The 14,178-nt window shown below is 55.8% G+C and overlaps 2 protein-coding genes across 6 annotated transcripts in view; one reads left to right on the top strand and one right to left on the bottom strand.

Moving 5' to 3' along the window:
- Nucleotides 1-10,884, top strand: part of SZT2 (SZT2 subunit of KICSTOR complex) — a 50,893-nt gene extending 40,009 nt beyond the window's left edge. The window contains exons 56-72 of one of the 2 annotated variants that reach the window (XM_045545647.1): nucleotides 27-157; nucleotides 283-383; nucleotides 457-633; nucleotides 834-1,101; nucleotides 1,187-1,266; nucleotides 1,365-1,490; nucleotides 1,604-1,803; nucleotides 3,531-3,621; nucleotides 3,837-3,917; nucleotides 4,000-4,074; nucleotides 4,659-4,872; nucleotides 5,249-5,402; nucleotides 5,553-5,675; nucleotides 5,784-6,189; nucleotides 6,299-6,415; nucleotides 8,288-8,356; nucleotides 8,524-10,884. In XM_045545647.1, coding sequence (XP_045401603.1) covers nucleotides 27-157; nucleotides 283-383; nucleotides 457-633; nucleotides 834-1,101; nucleotides 1,187-1,266; nucleotides 1,365-1,490; nucleotides 1,604-1,803; nucleotides 3,531-3,621; nucleotides 3,837-3,917; nucleotides 4,000-4,074; nucleotides 4,659-4,872; nucleotides 5,249-5,402; nucleotides 5,553-5,675; nucleotides 5,784-6,189; nucleotides 6,299-6,415; nucleotides 8,288-8,356; nucleotides 8,524-8,667 — 2,557 coding nt within the window. In that variant the 3' untranslated portion in view covers nucleotides 8,668-10,884. Of the gene's footprint in view, nucleotides 1-26; nucleotides 158-282; nucleotides 384-456; nucleotides 634-833; nucleotides 1,102-1,186; nucleotides 1,267-1,364; nucleotides 1,491-1,603; nucleotides 1,804-3,530; nucleotides 3,622-3,836; nucleotides 3,918-3,999; nucleotides 4,075-4,658; nucleotides 4,873-5,248; nucleotides 5,403-5,552; nucleotides 5,676-5,783; nucleotides 6,190-6,298; nucleotides 6,416-8,287; nucleotides 8,357-8,523 lie in introns of those variants that run through there. The other variant, XM_045545648.1, reaches the window with a different exon arrangement.
- HYI (hydroxypyruvate isomerase (putative)) lies at nucleotides 9,398-12,069 on the bottom strand. Of its 4 annotated transcripts, none has more exons than XM_045545649.1 (9): nucleotides 11,796-12,028; nucleotides 11,607-11,718; nucleotides 10,898-11,023; nucleotides 10,465-10,579; nucleotides 10,191-10,269; nucleotides 10,053-10,102; nucleotides 9,881-9,950; nucleotides 9,652-9,792; nucleotides 9,398-9,555 (listed from the first exon to the last, which is right to left on the bottom strand). In XM_045545649.1, the coding sequence occupies exons 1-9, from the start codon at nucleotides 11,992-11,994 to the stop codon at nucleotides 9,482-9,484; spliced, it is 966 nt and encodes a 321-aa protein (XP_045401605.1). In that variant the 5' UTR covers nucleotides 11,995-12,028; the 3' UTR covers nucleotides 9,398-9,481. The 4 variants fall into 4 exon arrangements, with proteins under 4 accessions (XP_045401605.1, XP_045401606.1, XP_045401607.1 ...); XM_045545650.1 differs by having other exon boundaries at nucleotides 9,658-9,792; nucleotides 11,796-12,023; XM_045545651.1 differs by lacking the exon at nucleotides 10,898-11,023 and having other exon boundaries at nucleotides 11,796-12,069.
- Between the last annotated feature and the right edge of the window lie 2,109 nt (nucleotides 12,070-14,178).

Here is a 14,178-nt window from a genome sequence, read left to right as displayed (position 1 = left end):
TTCTGTCCACCCCTCCCTCCCAATAGGGGCTCAGAGCCAGAGATCTTCAGTCCTTGTTCCCCTGGGCAACTGGGCCCAGCTCCCCACCCGGCAGCTGAGCGGCATCTGCTGCTTCTGGGAAGGAACTTCTTGCAGTGGAGGAGACCAACCCAGCAGGGTGAGGGCGTGGCCTAAGGGAGGATGGGTTCAGAGTAACTGATGGGGTAGTCTCTGATCCTGCAGGGGGTTGGATCCAGGGCGATCTGCCCCCAGACCCCATTATACCCCTCCCTAACCCTGTAGCTGCCAAAGCCATGCAGCGCTTTGAGCCAGGAGGTGACGGGAGCTCAGGACGAAATGCTCCCCGGCAGAGACTCTTGCTACTGGAGGTTGTGGATAAGAAGGTAAATGTGGGGCCAGGGACTGGGTGGGAGGAGGGATCCTGTGATCTCACTGACCCTGACCCCTGACCTCCAGCTCCAGCTGCTGACCTACAACTGGGCTCCAGACCTGGGGGGAGCACTGGGCCGAGCGCTGGTTCGCCTGGTGCAGTGGCAGAATGCACGAGCCCATCTTATCTTCTGCCTGCTCAGCCAGAAGCTTGGGCTCTTCCATCACTATGGCCAGTTGGACTTCCCAGTGCGAGATGAAAAGGTGCCTGCTGCCCTGGCTCCCTCCTCTAGTGCTGGCTACTGAAGGGTCGGTTAAAGGAAGTAGCAGCTCAGAAGCAGGGGAGATGGGACAGTCTGAGGGCAGAGGTAGTGGGGAGGGAGAGTCTGAGAGACAAAGCCATGGGGTAGGGGGAGGGTCTGAGGGCAGAGGCTGTGAACCCACTGCGATTCTCCATCTCTCAGGAGCCAAACCCATTCCTATTGCCCACCATGGAAGTGGAGACCCTCATCCGGAGTGCAAGCCCCCCACTGAGCCGTGAGCAGGGCTGGCTGAGTGGGTCCTCTCGTGGTGGGGGTCCCCTGCCCCTGGACACATTTCCCTTTGATGAGGCCCTGAGGGATATCACGGCTGCCCGCCCCAGCTCCACACTTGGTCCTGTGCCCAGACCCCCTGATCCCGTCACCTACCATGGACAACAGTTCCTAGAGATCAAGATGACAGAGCGCAGAGGTGAGGGTACTGGGCCAGGCAGTGGGGAGTTGGCGGGAGAGGGTTGACAGCACCTGGGACTAGTACAAATGCCTCCAACCCCCAGAGCTGGAGCGCCAGATGAAGATGGAAAACCTGTTTGTAACCTGGCAGCAGCGTTCTGCCCCAGCCAGCATGCCCATCAGTGTGAGTGACCCCAAGATGTGACCCCACCCTGTGTCCTCCACAAGAACCCTGTGACCCTGCCCCGGCACTGCCCAGTGCTCACTGCCCCATTTCCCCAGGCTGGGGAGCTGGAGACCCTGAAGCAGTCATCCCGCCTGGTGCACTACTGTGCAACAGCCCTGCTCTTTGACCCCGCTGCCTGGCTGCACGGGCCCCCTGAGACTTCTGGGCCCCCTGAGGGGCAGGTGAGGCTTCCAATTTCTTCTATGAGATCTCTGTATGCCACAGTGACCTCCATTCCTCCATCCCCAGCTGAGCGGTTTACAATGAATAGAGTCTTTAATCTTCACTCCCACAGCGGCGCCATCGCCCCGAGTCAGGGTCTGGGAGCCGAGAGGCCCCCACAAGCTGCGAATCCTTGGATGTGCCTCCACCAGGGGCCCGGGAGGAGCCTTGGCTGAAGGAGCTGAGCTTGACTTTCCTGCAGCAATACGTGCAGTATCTGCAGAGCATCGGCTTCGTGCTGGTTCCGCTGCGGCCCCCCTCACCTGCCCGCAGGTGAGTCCATCCCTCCCCTCCCTTCTGTCTCCTCCTCCTCTCCTGCGGGTGAGGCCCCACGGCCCTTCACCGAGTTCCACAGTGACAACTCGGGCTTGTGTGTGTTCGTCCCATCCAGCTGGCACACATGCACGTGAGGGTCTTGGACACCTTCCTGCAGCCCTCATGCACATCCTGTAAACCTCGTACGCTTCGTGGAACTCATGAACTCAGGACCATGCCCATACACAGAACTGTGTTCTCACAAAGCACGTGCCCACATGCTTGTGTACATCACACGTGAATCTCACACGTGCTCTGAAGCTCTTAATGGTTCCTGGCCCAGGAAAAGTTCTTTGCTCACCCAGGACCTTGCACTGCGCCCACTTGCATGACTTTTCTCAGCCCGTTCTTGGTCATGGTCGCCCACTGGCCAGTACTGACAGCTCTGAGTCTGGGGAAACAGGCAGCCCCTCTGTCACCACCTTCCATCTCCCTTGAGCTCAGGGACAACTCTGCGACCATCCTTCCCACCCTGTGTCAAATCTCAGATTCACATTTTTGTGGCCCCTGCTCTGTGTTCCCAGCGCCTCCCCAGTGGCTGTATGGGAAAAATGATCTGTTCACACTACACACAGTTACTTTTGTGTCTTCAATTTGTGTTTATCCAGGCATTTTCTTCCTCTATTTTCAGTTAGACACCTTTTCAAGCTAGTAAGCGTAAAATGCAGTTCTTCCCTGCTCTAGATACCCCTGGGGGCAGAAAGCCATTTCGATTCCTTTGTATTTTGCAACCAGCTGTCCACTTCCCAGGGTTCCCTATCTTTTGCGGGCGTTAGGAAGAGAGGCCTGCCCGCATCTCCTGGGCCCACCCGCTCCTTTCTCAGGGGCAGGCCGGCCCCTCGTAGCACTCTGAGGAGGGCCTGCACGGCTTGCTGCTCTTCACAGCCCGTTCCCAGCTGTGGGAGCGTCTCTAAAAGACTAGTTTGCATACTTGCCATTCAGTTATGTTTTTCCTTAAAATCTGAATTCCTTTTTTAAAACAAGACACTGGTGTAAATGTTTCTAGAGCAAAATTTAAAGTCAGGTCTTCCTTTCTCACCAATCTTTAATGATCACCAATCACTACTTAAGTTTTGTCCTGATCTCCTTGGGGATTACATGGGACATTTCTTCTGCCAGAGGCTTTGACCCCCAGCAAGAATTGTGGTGGTTTCTAGCCCCTTAGGGTGAGGAATGGGTTGACCCCTTCTCTTGTGTCCTTCCCTTCCCTGCTTCTCTTCCCTTGCCTCTGAGTTAAGAAATGAAGAGCAGCAGGCCTATGAAATGCTGGGACTGCCATCCTCCAAGCAAAAAAGAACCACTTTCCCACTCCAAGGAAAGTGCCTAACCAGGCATCAAGCATATCCTTGAATTTTCCTAATTAAATCTTAGACATGCATCACCCCCTCTTGCCCCACACGAACCCTCTCACTAGTAGAGAGAAACCTAGTCTCTCCCTCCCCACTGAGCACTGCTCTCACCTCTCCCTGCAGCAGCTGCTGTGGAGAGCCCTGCCCTGCAGTCCAGACCTGGACTCCAGCCCAGCCTTGCCACTCACTCACTGTGGACCTGGGCAAGTCCTTCCTCTCTGCGGGCCTGTTCCCTCCCCTGCGAACGATTCCACGTAGAGCAGATTCTGGGTCTGATAGCCATAACTCTTCACCCCACCCGCCTTCCCAGCCTCTCGTCTCTCCTCCTTTTCGCAGCACCAGCCGGCTGCGGGCCATGGCTATCCTTGGAACCGAGGGTCGAGGCTCCTTCTCCTGCCCAAAAACCAAGGCTGATGGGAGCCCCAAGGTAACTCATTGTCATATAACAGTGAAGTCCGCGATGCCCTAAACACCAGTATCACCGATGTGGAATTATTTCCCTAAGGCCTGAGGTCAGTGACCCTGAGTGATGTACTGAGGTCACTGATCCCAGACTGACACCATTAAAGGCAGGGACCCAAGGGACTTCCACACAGCTGGTTCAAAGCTGGTGAGCCCCCAACCCCTTTTTCCTTTCTTCAGAGCACTGGCTCTCCGGTCACCACCTACCACCTGCAGCGGGCACTGCCCGGGGGCATCATCCTCATAGAGCTGGCTTTCCAGGTGAGCAGGAGGCACACTGAGTGGGGCGAGCTAGACCCACCTGTCTCTGGCCCTCCTGACCTCGTTTTCCCCCTCCCATTAGGGCTGTTATTTCTGTGTCAAACAGTTTGCCCTGGAATGTTCCCGGATCCCAATGGGGCAGGCTGTCAACTCTCAGGTATGTGGTGGGGACAAAGGAATATGGTGTGGATGAATGAGGCTGAGGCACAGTCTCAGTGCACCCCAGTATGCTGTGCCCCTTAACCCATCTGGCAGGCAATAAGAGTAAGGTAGTGGGCGTTCTGGTCAGCTGATTAGCCAGGCTCTGTGGCTTGGCTAGGTCAGTGCTCACTCTGCTGCCATGACCACACCGGCGGCCGGTCTGGCCCTGTGGGCAGTGCAGAGCTGTATTCAGCCGCAGCACTGAGGCAGGAGGCAGTCCCCCACAGCGCCTGGCCTGGCCTGCAGTCATCGAGCATCTGTGCCACACTCTGGTGGAACCTGGGAGACAGAGTAAAAAGGCCCAGTCTCTCAAAATGGCCATAGTTTCATGTAAACCAGGCGTTATTGACATAAGACAGTATAAAAAGGTGAGACTAGAATGAGGGGGCTCTCCCAGGGAAACTGCTCCGGCAGGGGGCTTGTGCTGGGCCCACAGCAATGGGGGGGGTCTCTTGTGCTCCCTCTTCCCATGGAAAGAAGGAAACGTGGACGGGGCAGCCAGTGCTACCCTAACCCCGTCCCCTGCTGCCACCTCCCCAGCTGTCCATGCTGTTCACAGAGGAGTGTGACAAGGTGCGGGATCTGATGCACGTGCACTCGTTCAGCTATGACTTCCACCTGCGCCTCGTGCACCAGCATGTGCTGGGCGCCCACCTGGTGCTGCGGCACGGCTACCACCTCACCACCTTCCTGCGACACTTCCTGGCGCACCATCCTGACGGACCCCACTTCGGCCGCAACCACATTTACCAAGGTCAGTGGCGCAGGACAAGCCAGTGAGCCCGAAAAAGAACAGGCCACAAGGTGTCTCTAGAACAAGTGGTCCCATGTCGTTAATCACCTGTCACACATACTGTGTCCCCACGTTTCTGTCCTGTGTCTGTCTCTGTCTTAAGTTCTTCACAGTCTGTTTCATATCAAAGTTTGGACCCTATGTCACATGTACCCTGCTCTCTGTCCTGAGCTACTTTAGTCCCATCTCAGTGTTCCACCGGAACTCAGGAGCCCCCAAGAAAGCAGAGCCACTCTGCCTGCGAGTCGAGCCCTGGCAACTCCCGTCCCCACACCCCACCCCATCAGTGTGTCTGTCCCAGCTTAGGGTCTGCTGTCTCCTATAACCTGCCCCTCAGGGACACTGGAACTCCCCACACCACTCATTGCCGCCCACCAGCTGTACAACTACGTGGCCGACCACGCCAGCTCTTACCACATGAAGCCACTGCGTATGGCCCGGCCAGGGGGCCCAGAACATAACGAATATGCCCTGGTGTCAGCGTGGCACAGGTAAGGCTGGGGGGCACTCCGCACACACTCTGGGGAAGCTGAGGTTGGAGCCGTGCCTAGTCGGGAGACCCATGTTTTCCTGGGCAGAAGGGGTGGGGTTGGTTTCATCAGAACCTGAGAGGTGACATCTCCCCCACCCCCACTGCACAGCTCCGGCTCCTACCTGGACTCTGAGGGACTTCGCCATCAGGATGACTTTGACGTGTCTCTGCTTGTCTGTCACTGTGCTGCACCTTTTGAGGAGCAAGGAGAGGCCGAGCGGCACATTCTGCGGTCAGCAGACCCCACCTTGAACGTGCCCATTTCCCACCCTGCCCCCTTCTCTTGCCCTGTGTGTCTTTCGCTGTGACCACCACTCTCCTACCCTCCTCCCCACCCCAGGCTGCAGTTCTTCGTGGTGCTCACCAGCCAACGAGAGCTCTTCCCCAGACTCACTGCTGACATGCGCCGGTTCCGGAAGCCACCTAGACTGCCCCCCGAGCCAGAGGCTCCTGGGAGCTCAGCTGGAAGCCCTGGGGAGGGCGCAGGGCTTATTCTAGCCCCTGGACCAGCTCCTCTGTTCCCACCGCTGGCTGCAGAGGTTGGCATGGCACGGGCGCGGCTGGCCCAGCTGGTACGGCTGGCTGGAGGGCACTGCCGCCGGGACACTCTCTGGAAGCGCCTCTTCTTACTGGAGCCACCAGGGCCTGATCGACTGCGGCTAGGAGGGCGCCTGGCCCTGACAGAGCTGGAGGAGCTCCTAGAAGCAGTCCACGCCAAATCCATTGGGGACATTGACCCCCAGCTGGTAAGGAACATGGAGCCCCAGAAAGGACTAGGATGGATGCCAGGATGGAGGGCACAGGAGTCTCAGAGGTGACTGGGACAGCAGACTCAGCCTGTGCACCCTCTCCCAGGACTGCTTCCTGTCCATGACGGTCTCCTGGTACCAGAGCCTGATCAAGGTTCTCCTAAGCCGCTTCCCCCAGAGCTGTCGCCATTTCCAGAGCCCAGACTTGGGAACTCAGTACCTGGTAAGTCCCCTTGACCCCCTCCCCTGAAAGGGGAGACAGCAGAAATCCTCATCAGAGATGACAGGTGTCCCCCAGCCTAACCAAACAAGCTCTGCTCTGGAGGGAGGCCTAGACGGAATGGAACCACACAGGATGTGGAAAACCCTTTAAGCCCCAAGTCCACAGCAAGTGATCTGCTGAGAAGTCATTGAGAGCTCTGCCCTCAGAGACTCACCAAGAACACAGACCTTGGCTTGAGATCCTGAGGGCCAAGCTCTGGAATTGACAACCCAAGGTGCTCTCAGCACTTCATCAAGGGTTAATCTCAGAGGCTGGAGTCCCAGAAAGGACCTCTTGGGCTTTGAGCCTTGTTACTCAAAGTGTGGTCCTCAGACCAGCAGCACCAGCATAACCTGGGAGCTCGCTGACATGCAGACACTCAAGCCACACCCCAGACTGCTGGCTCAGGGTCTGCATTTTATAATAGCAACCTCCCCAGGTGACTTGTGTGCACATTAAAGTTTGAAAGCATTGCTGTAAAGCTGCAGGCCCCAACCCCGGGGCCACTGCCCAGTACTGGTCTGTTAGGAAATGGTCCGCACATCACTGCTCTGAGCTCCACACCATGCCCCCCACCCTCACCCCATGGAAAAATTGTCTTCCATGAAATCGGTCCCTGGTGCCAAAGAGGTAGGGGACCACTGCAGTAAAAAGAACAAGTAGATAGAACAGGCATGGTGGCTTATGCCTGTAATCCCAGCATTTTGGGACGCCAAGGTGGGAGGATCACTTGGGGCCAGGAGTTGAAAACCAGCCTGGGCAGCATAGCAAGACCTCACCTCTACCAAAAATAGAAAAATTAGCCGAGTGTGGTAGCACACACCTGTAGTCCCAGCTACTCAGGAGGCTGCAGCAAGAGGATTGCTTGAGCCCAGGAGTTTGAGGTTGCTGTGAGCTATGATGACACCACTGCACTCTAGCCTGGGCAACAGAATGAGACCCTGTCTCAAAAAAAAAAATAAAATAAAAACAAATAAAAGACAGGTAGAGAAAAGCTATGGTCGTGGGCACAGCATGGGGAATTAAAAGAGACTTGCTGGGGAATTAAAGGCCCAGCAAGAACTGAGGTTTGGGAGAGGAGGCATTTGAGAAAGACTTCAAATGAGAAAGTAGGAGTTGGAGCCTGGTGGAGGGGTCCTACAGCACAGCACTTGCGAGGAGATGTGTGTTTCAGGGTGCAGGGGGGTCATCCAGAGAGGACAGAGTCAGGATAAGGCTGTAGTAGTGTCCGTGGGCGTGGGAAGATGGGGGTGCTCCTGTGGGTGGCAGGAGGGCTGGAGCAGGACTGGGTTTGGGGGGAAGGGCACTGCACCCTGCTTGGGGCAAGTGGAGTCTGAGGTGTGTGAGGATCTTCACTGTCTGCAAGGTGTGGGCATCAGGGATTGGAGCCCAGGAGAGGTCTAGACAGCAGCTGTGTGGACAGGTGCTATGTGAAGCAGTGGGAGGAGAAATCCATCAGGGATGGATTACACAGCTGAGCACCAGGGAGATCAGAGAGCCAGGACGGGGAGCTTGGGGGTGTCCTCTCACCAGGGCTGGAGCACTCTCTGTTACTGATTGGCTTCAGCGTGCCAGGCTTTGTGTGGGGCCTCAAGAATCAAGTGTGACCCGCATCCTGGTGATGCTCAGACAGGCTGACTAGCAGCCCAGGGGAGATGAGGCTGAGGTTCAGTCTGGAGCCATTTCCTGAGTGACCTTGGGTGCAGCTGGGGTTAGGTTGGTGATGGAAGTAGGCCTTTCCTCATCCTCCCATCTCCACAGGATGCCTTACAGAAGGTCTGTGCCTCCACAGGTGACACAGATCTCGTCACCTTCTCATGTCTTTCGCTGCAGGTTGTACTGAATCAGAAGTTCACTGACTGTTTTGTGCTGGTGTTTCTGGACTCCCACTTGGGAAAGACGGTGAGAACAGGGGCGGGGGCCTTCGTGTCGGCCCAGTGGGAAGCTGTACTCCAGATGCTCCACCCCAGAGCCCGCGGAGGTTGGGGTGCCCACTCTCCCTGAGCCCTGCTTCCCGTCCCCACCCATGCCCTCCTCTCACCACCACACCCCTACCGTGTCCCCCACAGTCCCTGACAGTGGTGTTCCGAGAGCCCTTCCCAGTGCAGCCCCAGGACAGCGAGAGCCCCCCTGCCCAGCTGGTCTCCACCTACCACCACCTGGAGTCTGTCATCAACACGGCCTGTTTCACCCTGTGGACCCGCCTCCTCTGAGGGAGTGAACCACTGAATGTCACCGTTCCTCAGATCATGGATCTTATAAGATTGCCCACCTTACGTGGGACTGGCCAGCCCTTCTGGGCCTCAGGACAAGCCCAGACACTGAGTGACACCAAAGGTTTTGTGACTATATCTTGGGGGTCTGCTGCCCCAGCCTGGCAGCAGGGACTGCCCTCCCCAAACACTCAGAGCTGCTGACCAATCCAGGGCTACAGAGGGTCAGGTCAACTCCCTGAGGCCACCCCAGGCCCTTCCAGAAGGGGGGGTCCTCCTTCCTGCTCACCTGGTGGAGTCCCAGGCATTCTTGACCCCTGGTGGCAGGCACTCACCCCCAGACTCCCCTGCCTGAATCCTGCCCCTGGGCTTTGCTCACTGTCAGCCACCTGCCCCTCCCGAGCCCTCTGGTCTTTATTTCCTGCTTGGGCATCACTGCTGGACGCTGCCATTGAGACAGGTCACCTTGGTTCCAATCCCAGCTCTGCCTGTGAAGCACCTGTGACCACCGTCAAGTCCCTTTGCTCTCAGACCCTTGGTTTCTCATCCTCAAGTGAGGAGGTGGGCTCCAAAGCTCTCCTGTCTCCATGGCAACCCTGGCACCAGCTGGAGGATCTGAGCATGAGCTGTATGTCCCTTCTCAAGGGGAGGGAAGCAACCCAGAGAAACGGAAGTGTTAGACACTATGTGTCCCCCTCGCCCTGACCCCTATAACATAGACGTAAGAAAACACTGAGCAGATCGTCTTTAATTTAGAGGAGGACTCGGGAGGCCGACTCACTGTCTCCGAGGCGGGTGGGCGGCGTGCAGGACCTCACTGGCCAGCCCGTGGGTGGCCCTGCCTATCCCAGTATGAACGTAGCCAACTCAAGCCCTCCACTGTGTCTCCTGTGGAGAGAGGCAGTGGCATCTCACCCCACAAGGAGAAAACAGCCCCCATCCAACACCTGTCCCTCCAGGGCCACCCCTGGAGCCCCACCCCACCTTCACCTTGAGGCCGATACTCGCAGCCCACAAAGCCCTGGTAGCCTTCATCTTCCAGCAGTTGAAACAGATAGGGGAAGTTCAGCTCTCCAGGGCTGCTGGGCTCCCCTCTGCCCGGGACCTGTGCCACCTGCACGTGCCCTGGGGACAGATGGGGGGGTTGAGAGGGCGGGAGGCATAGGAGGCGTCACAGCAGACTTGGCAGTTGCCAAGGGAGAGACCCTCTCACCGACAATGGGCAGAAACTTCCGGATGTTTCCTGTCAGGTTCCCATCCATGATCTGCCAGTGGAATATGTCCTGGGGCAGAGAATACCACAGTCACAAGCCCCTCAGGCCCCCACCATCCTTCCCAGATTTGGAGCACATGGGCCCTCTGTGAAGTTGGCCCCTCCCACTTACCATTTGTAATTGGAGGTTGGGTCTTCCAACCTTCTGTAAGATGGCTGCCGCTGGGGGAGAAGCCAGGGAGGGGCCGTGAGACTCAGGGGACCACAGGAATCAAAGAGGACAGGGGCAGGCCCAGGGCTGGGGTCCTACCCTGCTGGGGCGTGTCCAGGAAGTACTGGGGGTCAGTGACACGGGTGTTGATGGGCTCCAGCAGTCCCACGAGGTTCTCCTAGCACCATGTTGGATGCTATGAACAAGGCTCCTCGCCACATTTGTCTCCTAGCAGTCACTGGACAAGATCCTCACCTGTCCCTCTGACCTGGGCCAGTGCCTCACTTGTGTCCCCACTGTGGGCCCCCTCCTCCACCCACACCCACCCCCACACACATACATGTACGTATGTCTGTGTTTCCACCTGCCTCACCTGAGCCAAAACCCCAGCTGCATGCCTGAGGTTCTCCAGAAAAACTGTCTCCATCTCACTCCTGATTGCAGCCCGATCAGCCCCCTGCGGTACTCGGCCAGCCATCAGGTGGATCCTGTGGGGAAGACGGGACTGGAGGCCACTCCTCTGGCTCTCTGTGCACCTGTTCCAGGATGCACTCTGACTGCGCCAGCCCTCACCCATCTATCTCCCCAGGTCTCCAGTCCAGCACCACCTGGGCCACGATGCTCGGGGCCTCCCAGCACCTTCAGAGACACTCCTGTGACAGCCTAAGGCCAAGCCCTTTCCCAGACACCTCTGGGTCAACTCATCCCTCCCACCTCCTGTACTTGCAACCTCTTCTTCCCCTTGGTCCTTCTCAACCTGAGAAGCACATTAAAGCCTCACTTTCCAAAGTCATTTTGGCCCTTACCTTTCTCCAGTATTCCATGCAGTTGTCTCTACTTTCTCTCCTGCATCTACTTCTTGGCGTCTTCCCATGTGATTTTTGCCCCCACCACTCACCAGTAATGATCTCCTCTTGCCAGCCTGTTTGGCTCTGCAGGGTTTGACATTTGATAGCCCCACTTTGAGCCTTCCACCTCCCATCACCTCCTGATCTTTCTCAGCCACATCCAGCTTCAAGCAGACTTCCAGGCCCTCCCAAACCCAACAGGCTACATCTGCAGCCCAGGAACTCTGCCAAACACACCAAGCTTCCTCTTGCCTCTGGCTACAGCATCCTTGGCTGGGATATTCTTTACCTCCTGCCCTTCAAGAAAACACCCATTCCTTCAAACTCAGTTCCAGCATCACTGCCGGGTGTCCACTCTGCTCGCACAGCTTGCTTGAACAAGCCCGACCTTGAATGGATTGCTGGGAATATTTACTTTGCTATCTCCCTGGACAGGCCGAGTTCCCAGCATGGGGTCTCGGCATGGGAGAAGCATGAAAGAGTGGCAAACAGAGTGACACACGACAGATAAAACACAAAAGGCAATTTACAAAGCACCAGGACCACGGGGGCAGAGAAAGGCCAGTGCACTCAGACTTCTGAGCGTCTCAGACCTGGCGTCCTCTTCTCCCTCACTCAAACCTGCGGCAGGGTCACGGGTCTCACAGGGGGTAGGGCAGAGGGATACCTGGGACAGCCCAGAGCCTTGGCGTAGCGCACAGCCTGCTCCAGTCCCTCTCGGAAGGCCGCCTGTCTCCCGGGAACGGCCCCCAGCCCCATTTCCCCCTTCTCCTGGTCTCCTGCGGAAAGAACTGGCCTTAGCCCCGCGCTCGGGCGCGCCGCCCCTCCCCCGCCGCGGCCCGGCCCGGCGGCGCACCCGGGGGCGTGTTGATCAGCACCAGCCGCAGCCCCGCTTCCCGCGCCACGCGCGCCAGCGCCTCGGGCGGCTCCGCGTACGGCCAGGCCACCTCGGCGGCCTCGAAGCCCGAGCTGCCCGCGGCCCGGAGCCGCGCGGGGAGGCCGGGGAGCTCGGGGAACAGCCAGGACAGATTGGCCGAGAAGCGCAGCGGAGCCATGCCGCGGGAGGACCGGCCGGGCAGAGTCCGCTAGCCGACCGGAAGGCGGCAGGCGGGGCGCGGAGGGCGTGCGCCCGGGGAGGTGGCACCCATAGCCCTCAGGAGCCCCAGGGGCCAGGCCGGCGCCCTCTGCTGGCCCTCCGAATGCAGGCGTGCTGTTTGGGGCTAGAAAAGCGACTTGTAAAACCCTGGGGCAGCCCAGGAAAGTGCCTTCTGCGGAGGGCAGAGGGGAGGGAGGGGAGAGGAGAGGCGAGAGGGGCGGGGGCGGGGCGGGGCCGCCCAAGGCCGGCTTAAACTAAGCAACGTGCGCTTCAGTGTTTAGCATTTCCCCTGATTATAAAAACAATATCTGTTCATTAAGGAGCGTTTGAAAGCTGTGTGGCCAAATAAAGAACTTTTATACCACCAATTATCACAACACTAACCCATTAACTTTCTCTTACAAATTAAAAAATAAATGTGCAATTTTTTTTGGAAATTCTAATCATACTGTACATGCGGTGTTATAGCTTGTTTTTTATGTAATATTTGTGAGAGTTTCCTCGTGTTCTTCAATAGTCTTCAAAGTTAGCTGCTCATTGTTGCACACCCAGCTAGCCCACAACTATCATACTACTGTGTCATTGGACAGTGTGCATGCGTATACTATAAGAGCACTTTAATGCACCTCTTAGTCCCCATCGCTGAATCTTTTTCTTAGGTTCCTTTTCTAGAGATGTCCGTTACAGCTTTTGTCCATTCACAGTGTGTGTCTTTTATAAGGAGAACTGCCACCACCACTGGTCACCGCACTGAGCGGCTTTGGGTGGGCTGTCCCATCTTAGCCTCGGCTGATTCACGGGAGGACATCTGATCAAGAGCAGCCAGTCCACAGACTGGTCAAGACCTCTCACTTACACAGTTTGGAAAGATAATCTGGCCAGATTCCCCTCTCAAGAGTTCAAACAAGGAAATGCTGAGAGTCAACTTAAGAGGTGGTATTGCCAGAAAATAACTGGGGCTGTAGAAACAAAATGGGCAGGAGGAGGATGGCAAAGGAAAGCTAGAGCAGGGAGGAGGGTAACCAAGTCCTGTGAGTGGAGGTAGCACATGAGAAACCCCTGGTGTCCCCAGCCTGCCCAAACCCATAGCTGCTCCCAGGTCTGTGCACTTCCCCAGGCTGGGATACTTAGACTTTCCTGGGTTGCTGTGTCTGTCTAGACTCTTAATTTTTCATGAGATAATTTGATTTTACTTACATCTACAATCACCCAACTGATTGGGCAGGTTCTTATGGCTAGATTACATGGTCAACAAATAGGAACATATTTAAGTTCTTGATGGCTGTGCTAAATTTCCTTTCAAAAATGCAAATTTATATTCCAACAATACATGAGTAACAGTCATCTTGATCTATTTTCTGTGATATCTTAGACAGAGAAGCTCAAAGTGCAACATTAGGAGCACCCAGCTTCCACTGTTTGTTCTGTCAGTGCTCAATTCCATGCCAGGTCAGGTCTACTCAGACACCTGGGGCCCAGGCTGATCCATGCAGGTTCCGAGCTCCGCCTCTAAGAACAGACTGCCACCGGCTACTACTGATCACCTGATTTCTTGCCCACGTGCATCTGGCTTTATACTTGGACCTTTGGCTAGTCCTGGAACATGTTTCTTGGGTATAGTTCAATGAGGATGTGACCTCGCTAAGTTTAACTTTTTAATCAATCCCAACTTCAGCATGTTTACAATCCAAAGTTGACAATACAGAGTAACATCTAAGGGAAAGAATTCCTTTATTAACATTTTCCTGTAAATTTCTGAGTATGCACACTCTATTTAAGACTTTGAAAGCACCACCATCTGCAGGGCTCTGTCTCAGGAACAAAATTTGTCCACCCTCCAATGGTCCATCCTTTGTTTCCTTGTATATCCTTTAGTGCAGCAGAGATGATGTATAAACTAGACGTACATGACTCAATTTTCCCCTTAATTCCCTTACAACACTTTCACATAATATACCAAAATGATACATAAGAAGCACAATGTTCATGAAAATTACTTGCTCTATTCTCCATTTGACTTCTATGTCTTATACCACTTTGCAACACAGGCATTACTCTAGTTATTATCACAAATGTTGATTCTTTGCATTTGACTTTTAACCAAAGAATCTGTACAGGTGTGATGTTAAGGTAACAAGAATTT

The sequence above is a fragment of the Lemur catta genome, chromosome 3 (genome assembly GCF_020740605.2).
Source record: "Lemur catta isolate mLemCat1 chromosome 3, mLemCat1.pri, whole genome shotgun sequence".
NCBI classification, from domain to species: Eukaryota; Metazoa; Chordata; class Mammalia; order Primates; family Lemuridae; genus Lemur; species Lemur catta.
Note: the sequence above shows the minus strand (reverse complement) of the source record. Positions and strands in the feature narration are given on the sequence as shown.

What these genes read in the sequence shown, in the direction of transcription:
- HYI (XM_045545649.1), bottom strand. Translation starts at nt 11,994, where the DNA reads ATGGCTCCGCTGCGCTTCTCGGCCAATCTGTCCTGGCTGTTCCCCGAG. An exon ending in CAGCTGGGGTTTTGGCTCAG is followed by an intron (nt 10,270 to 10,464) that starts GTGAGGCAGGTG and finishes ACATGGTGCTAG; the next exon opens with GAGAACCTCGTGGGACTGCT. An exon ending in CCTGGACACGCCCCAGCAGG is followed by an intron (nt 10,103 to 10,190) that starts GTAGGACCCCAG and finishes CTTCTCCCCCAG; the next exon opens with CGGCAGCCATCTTACAGAAG.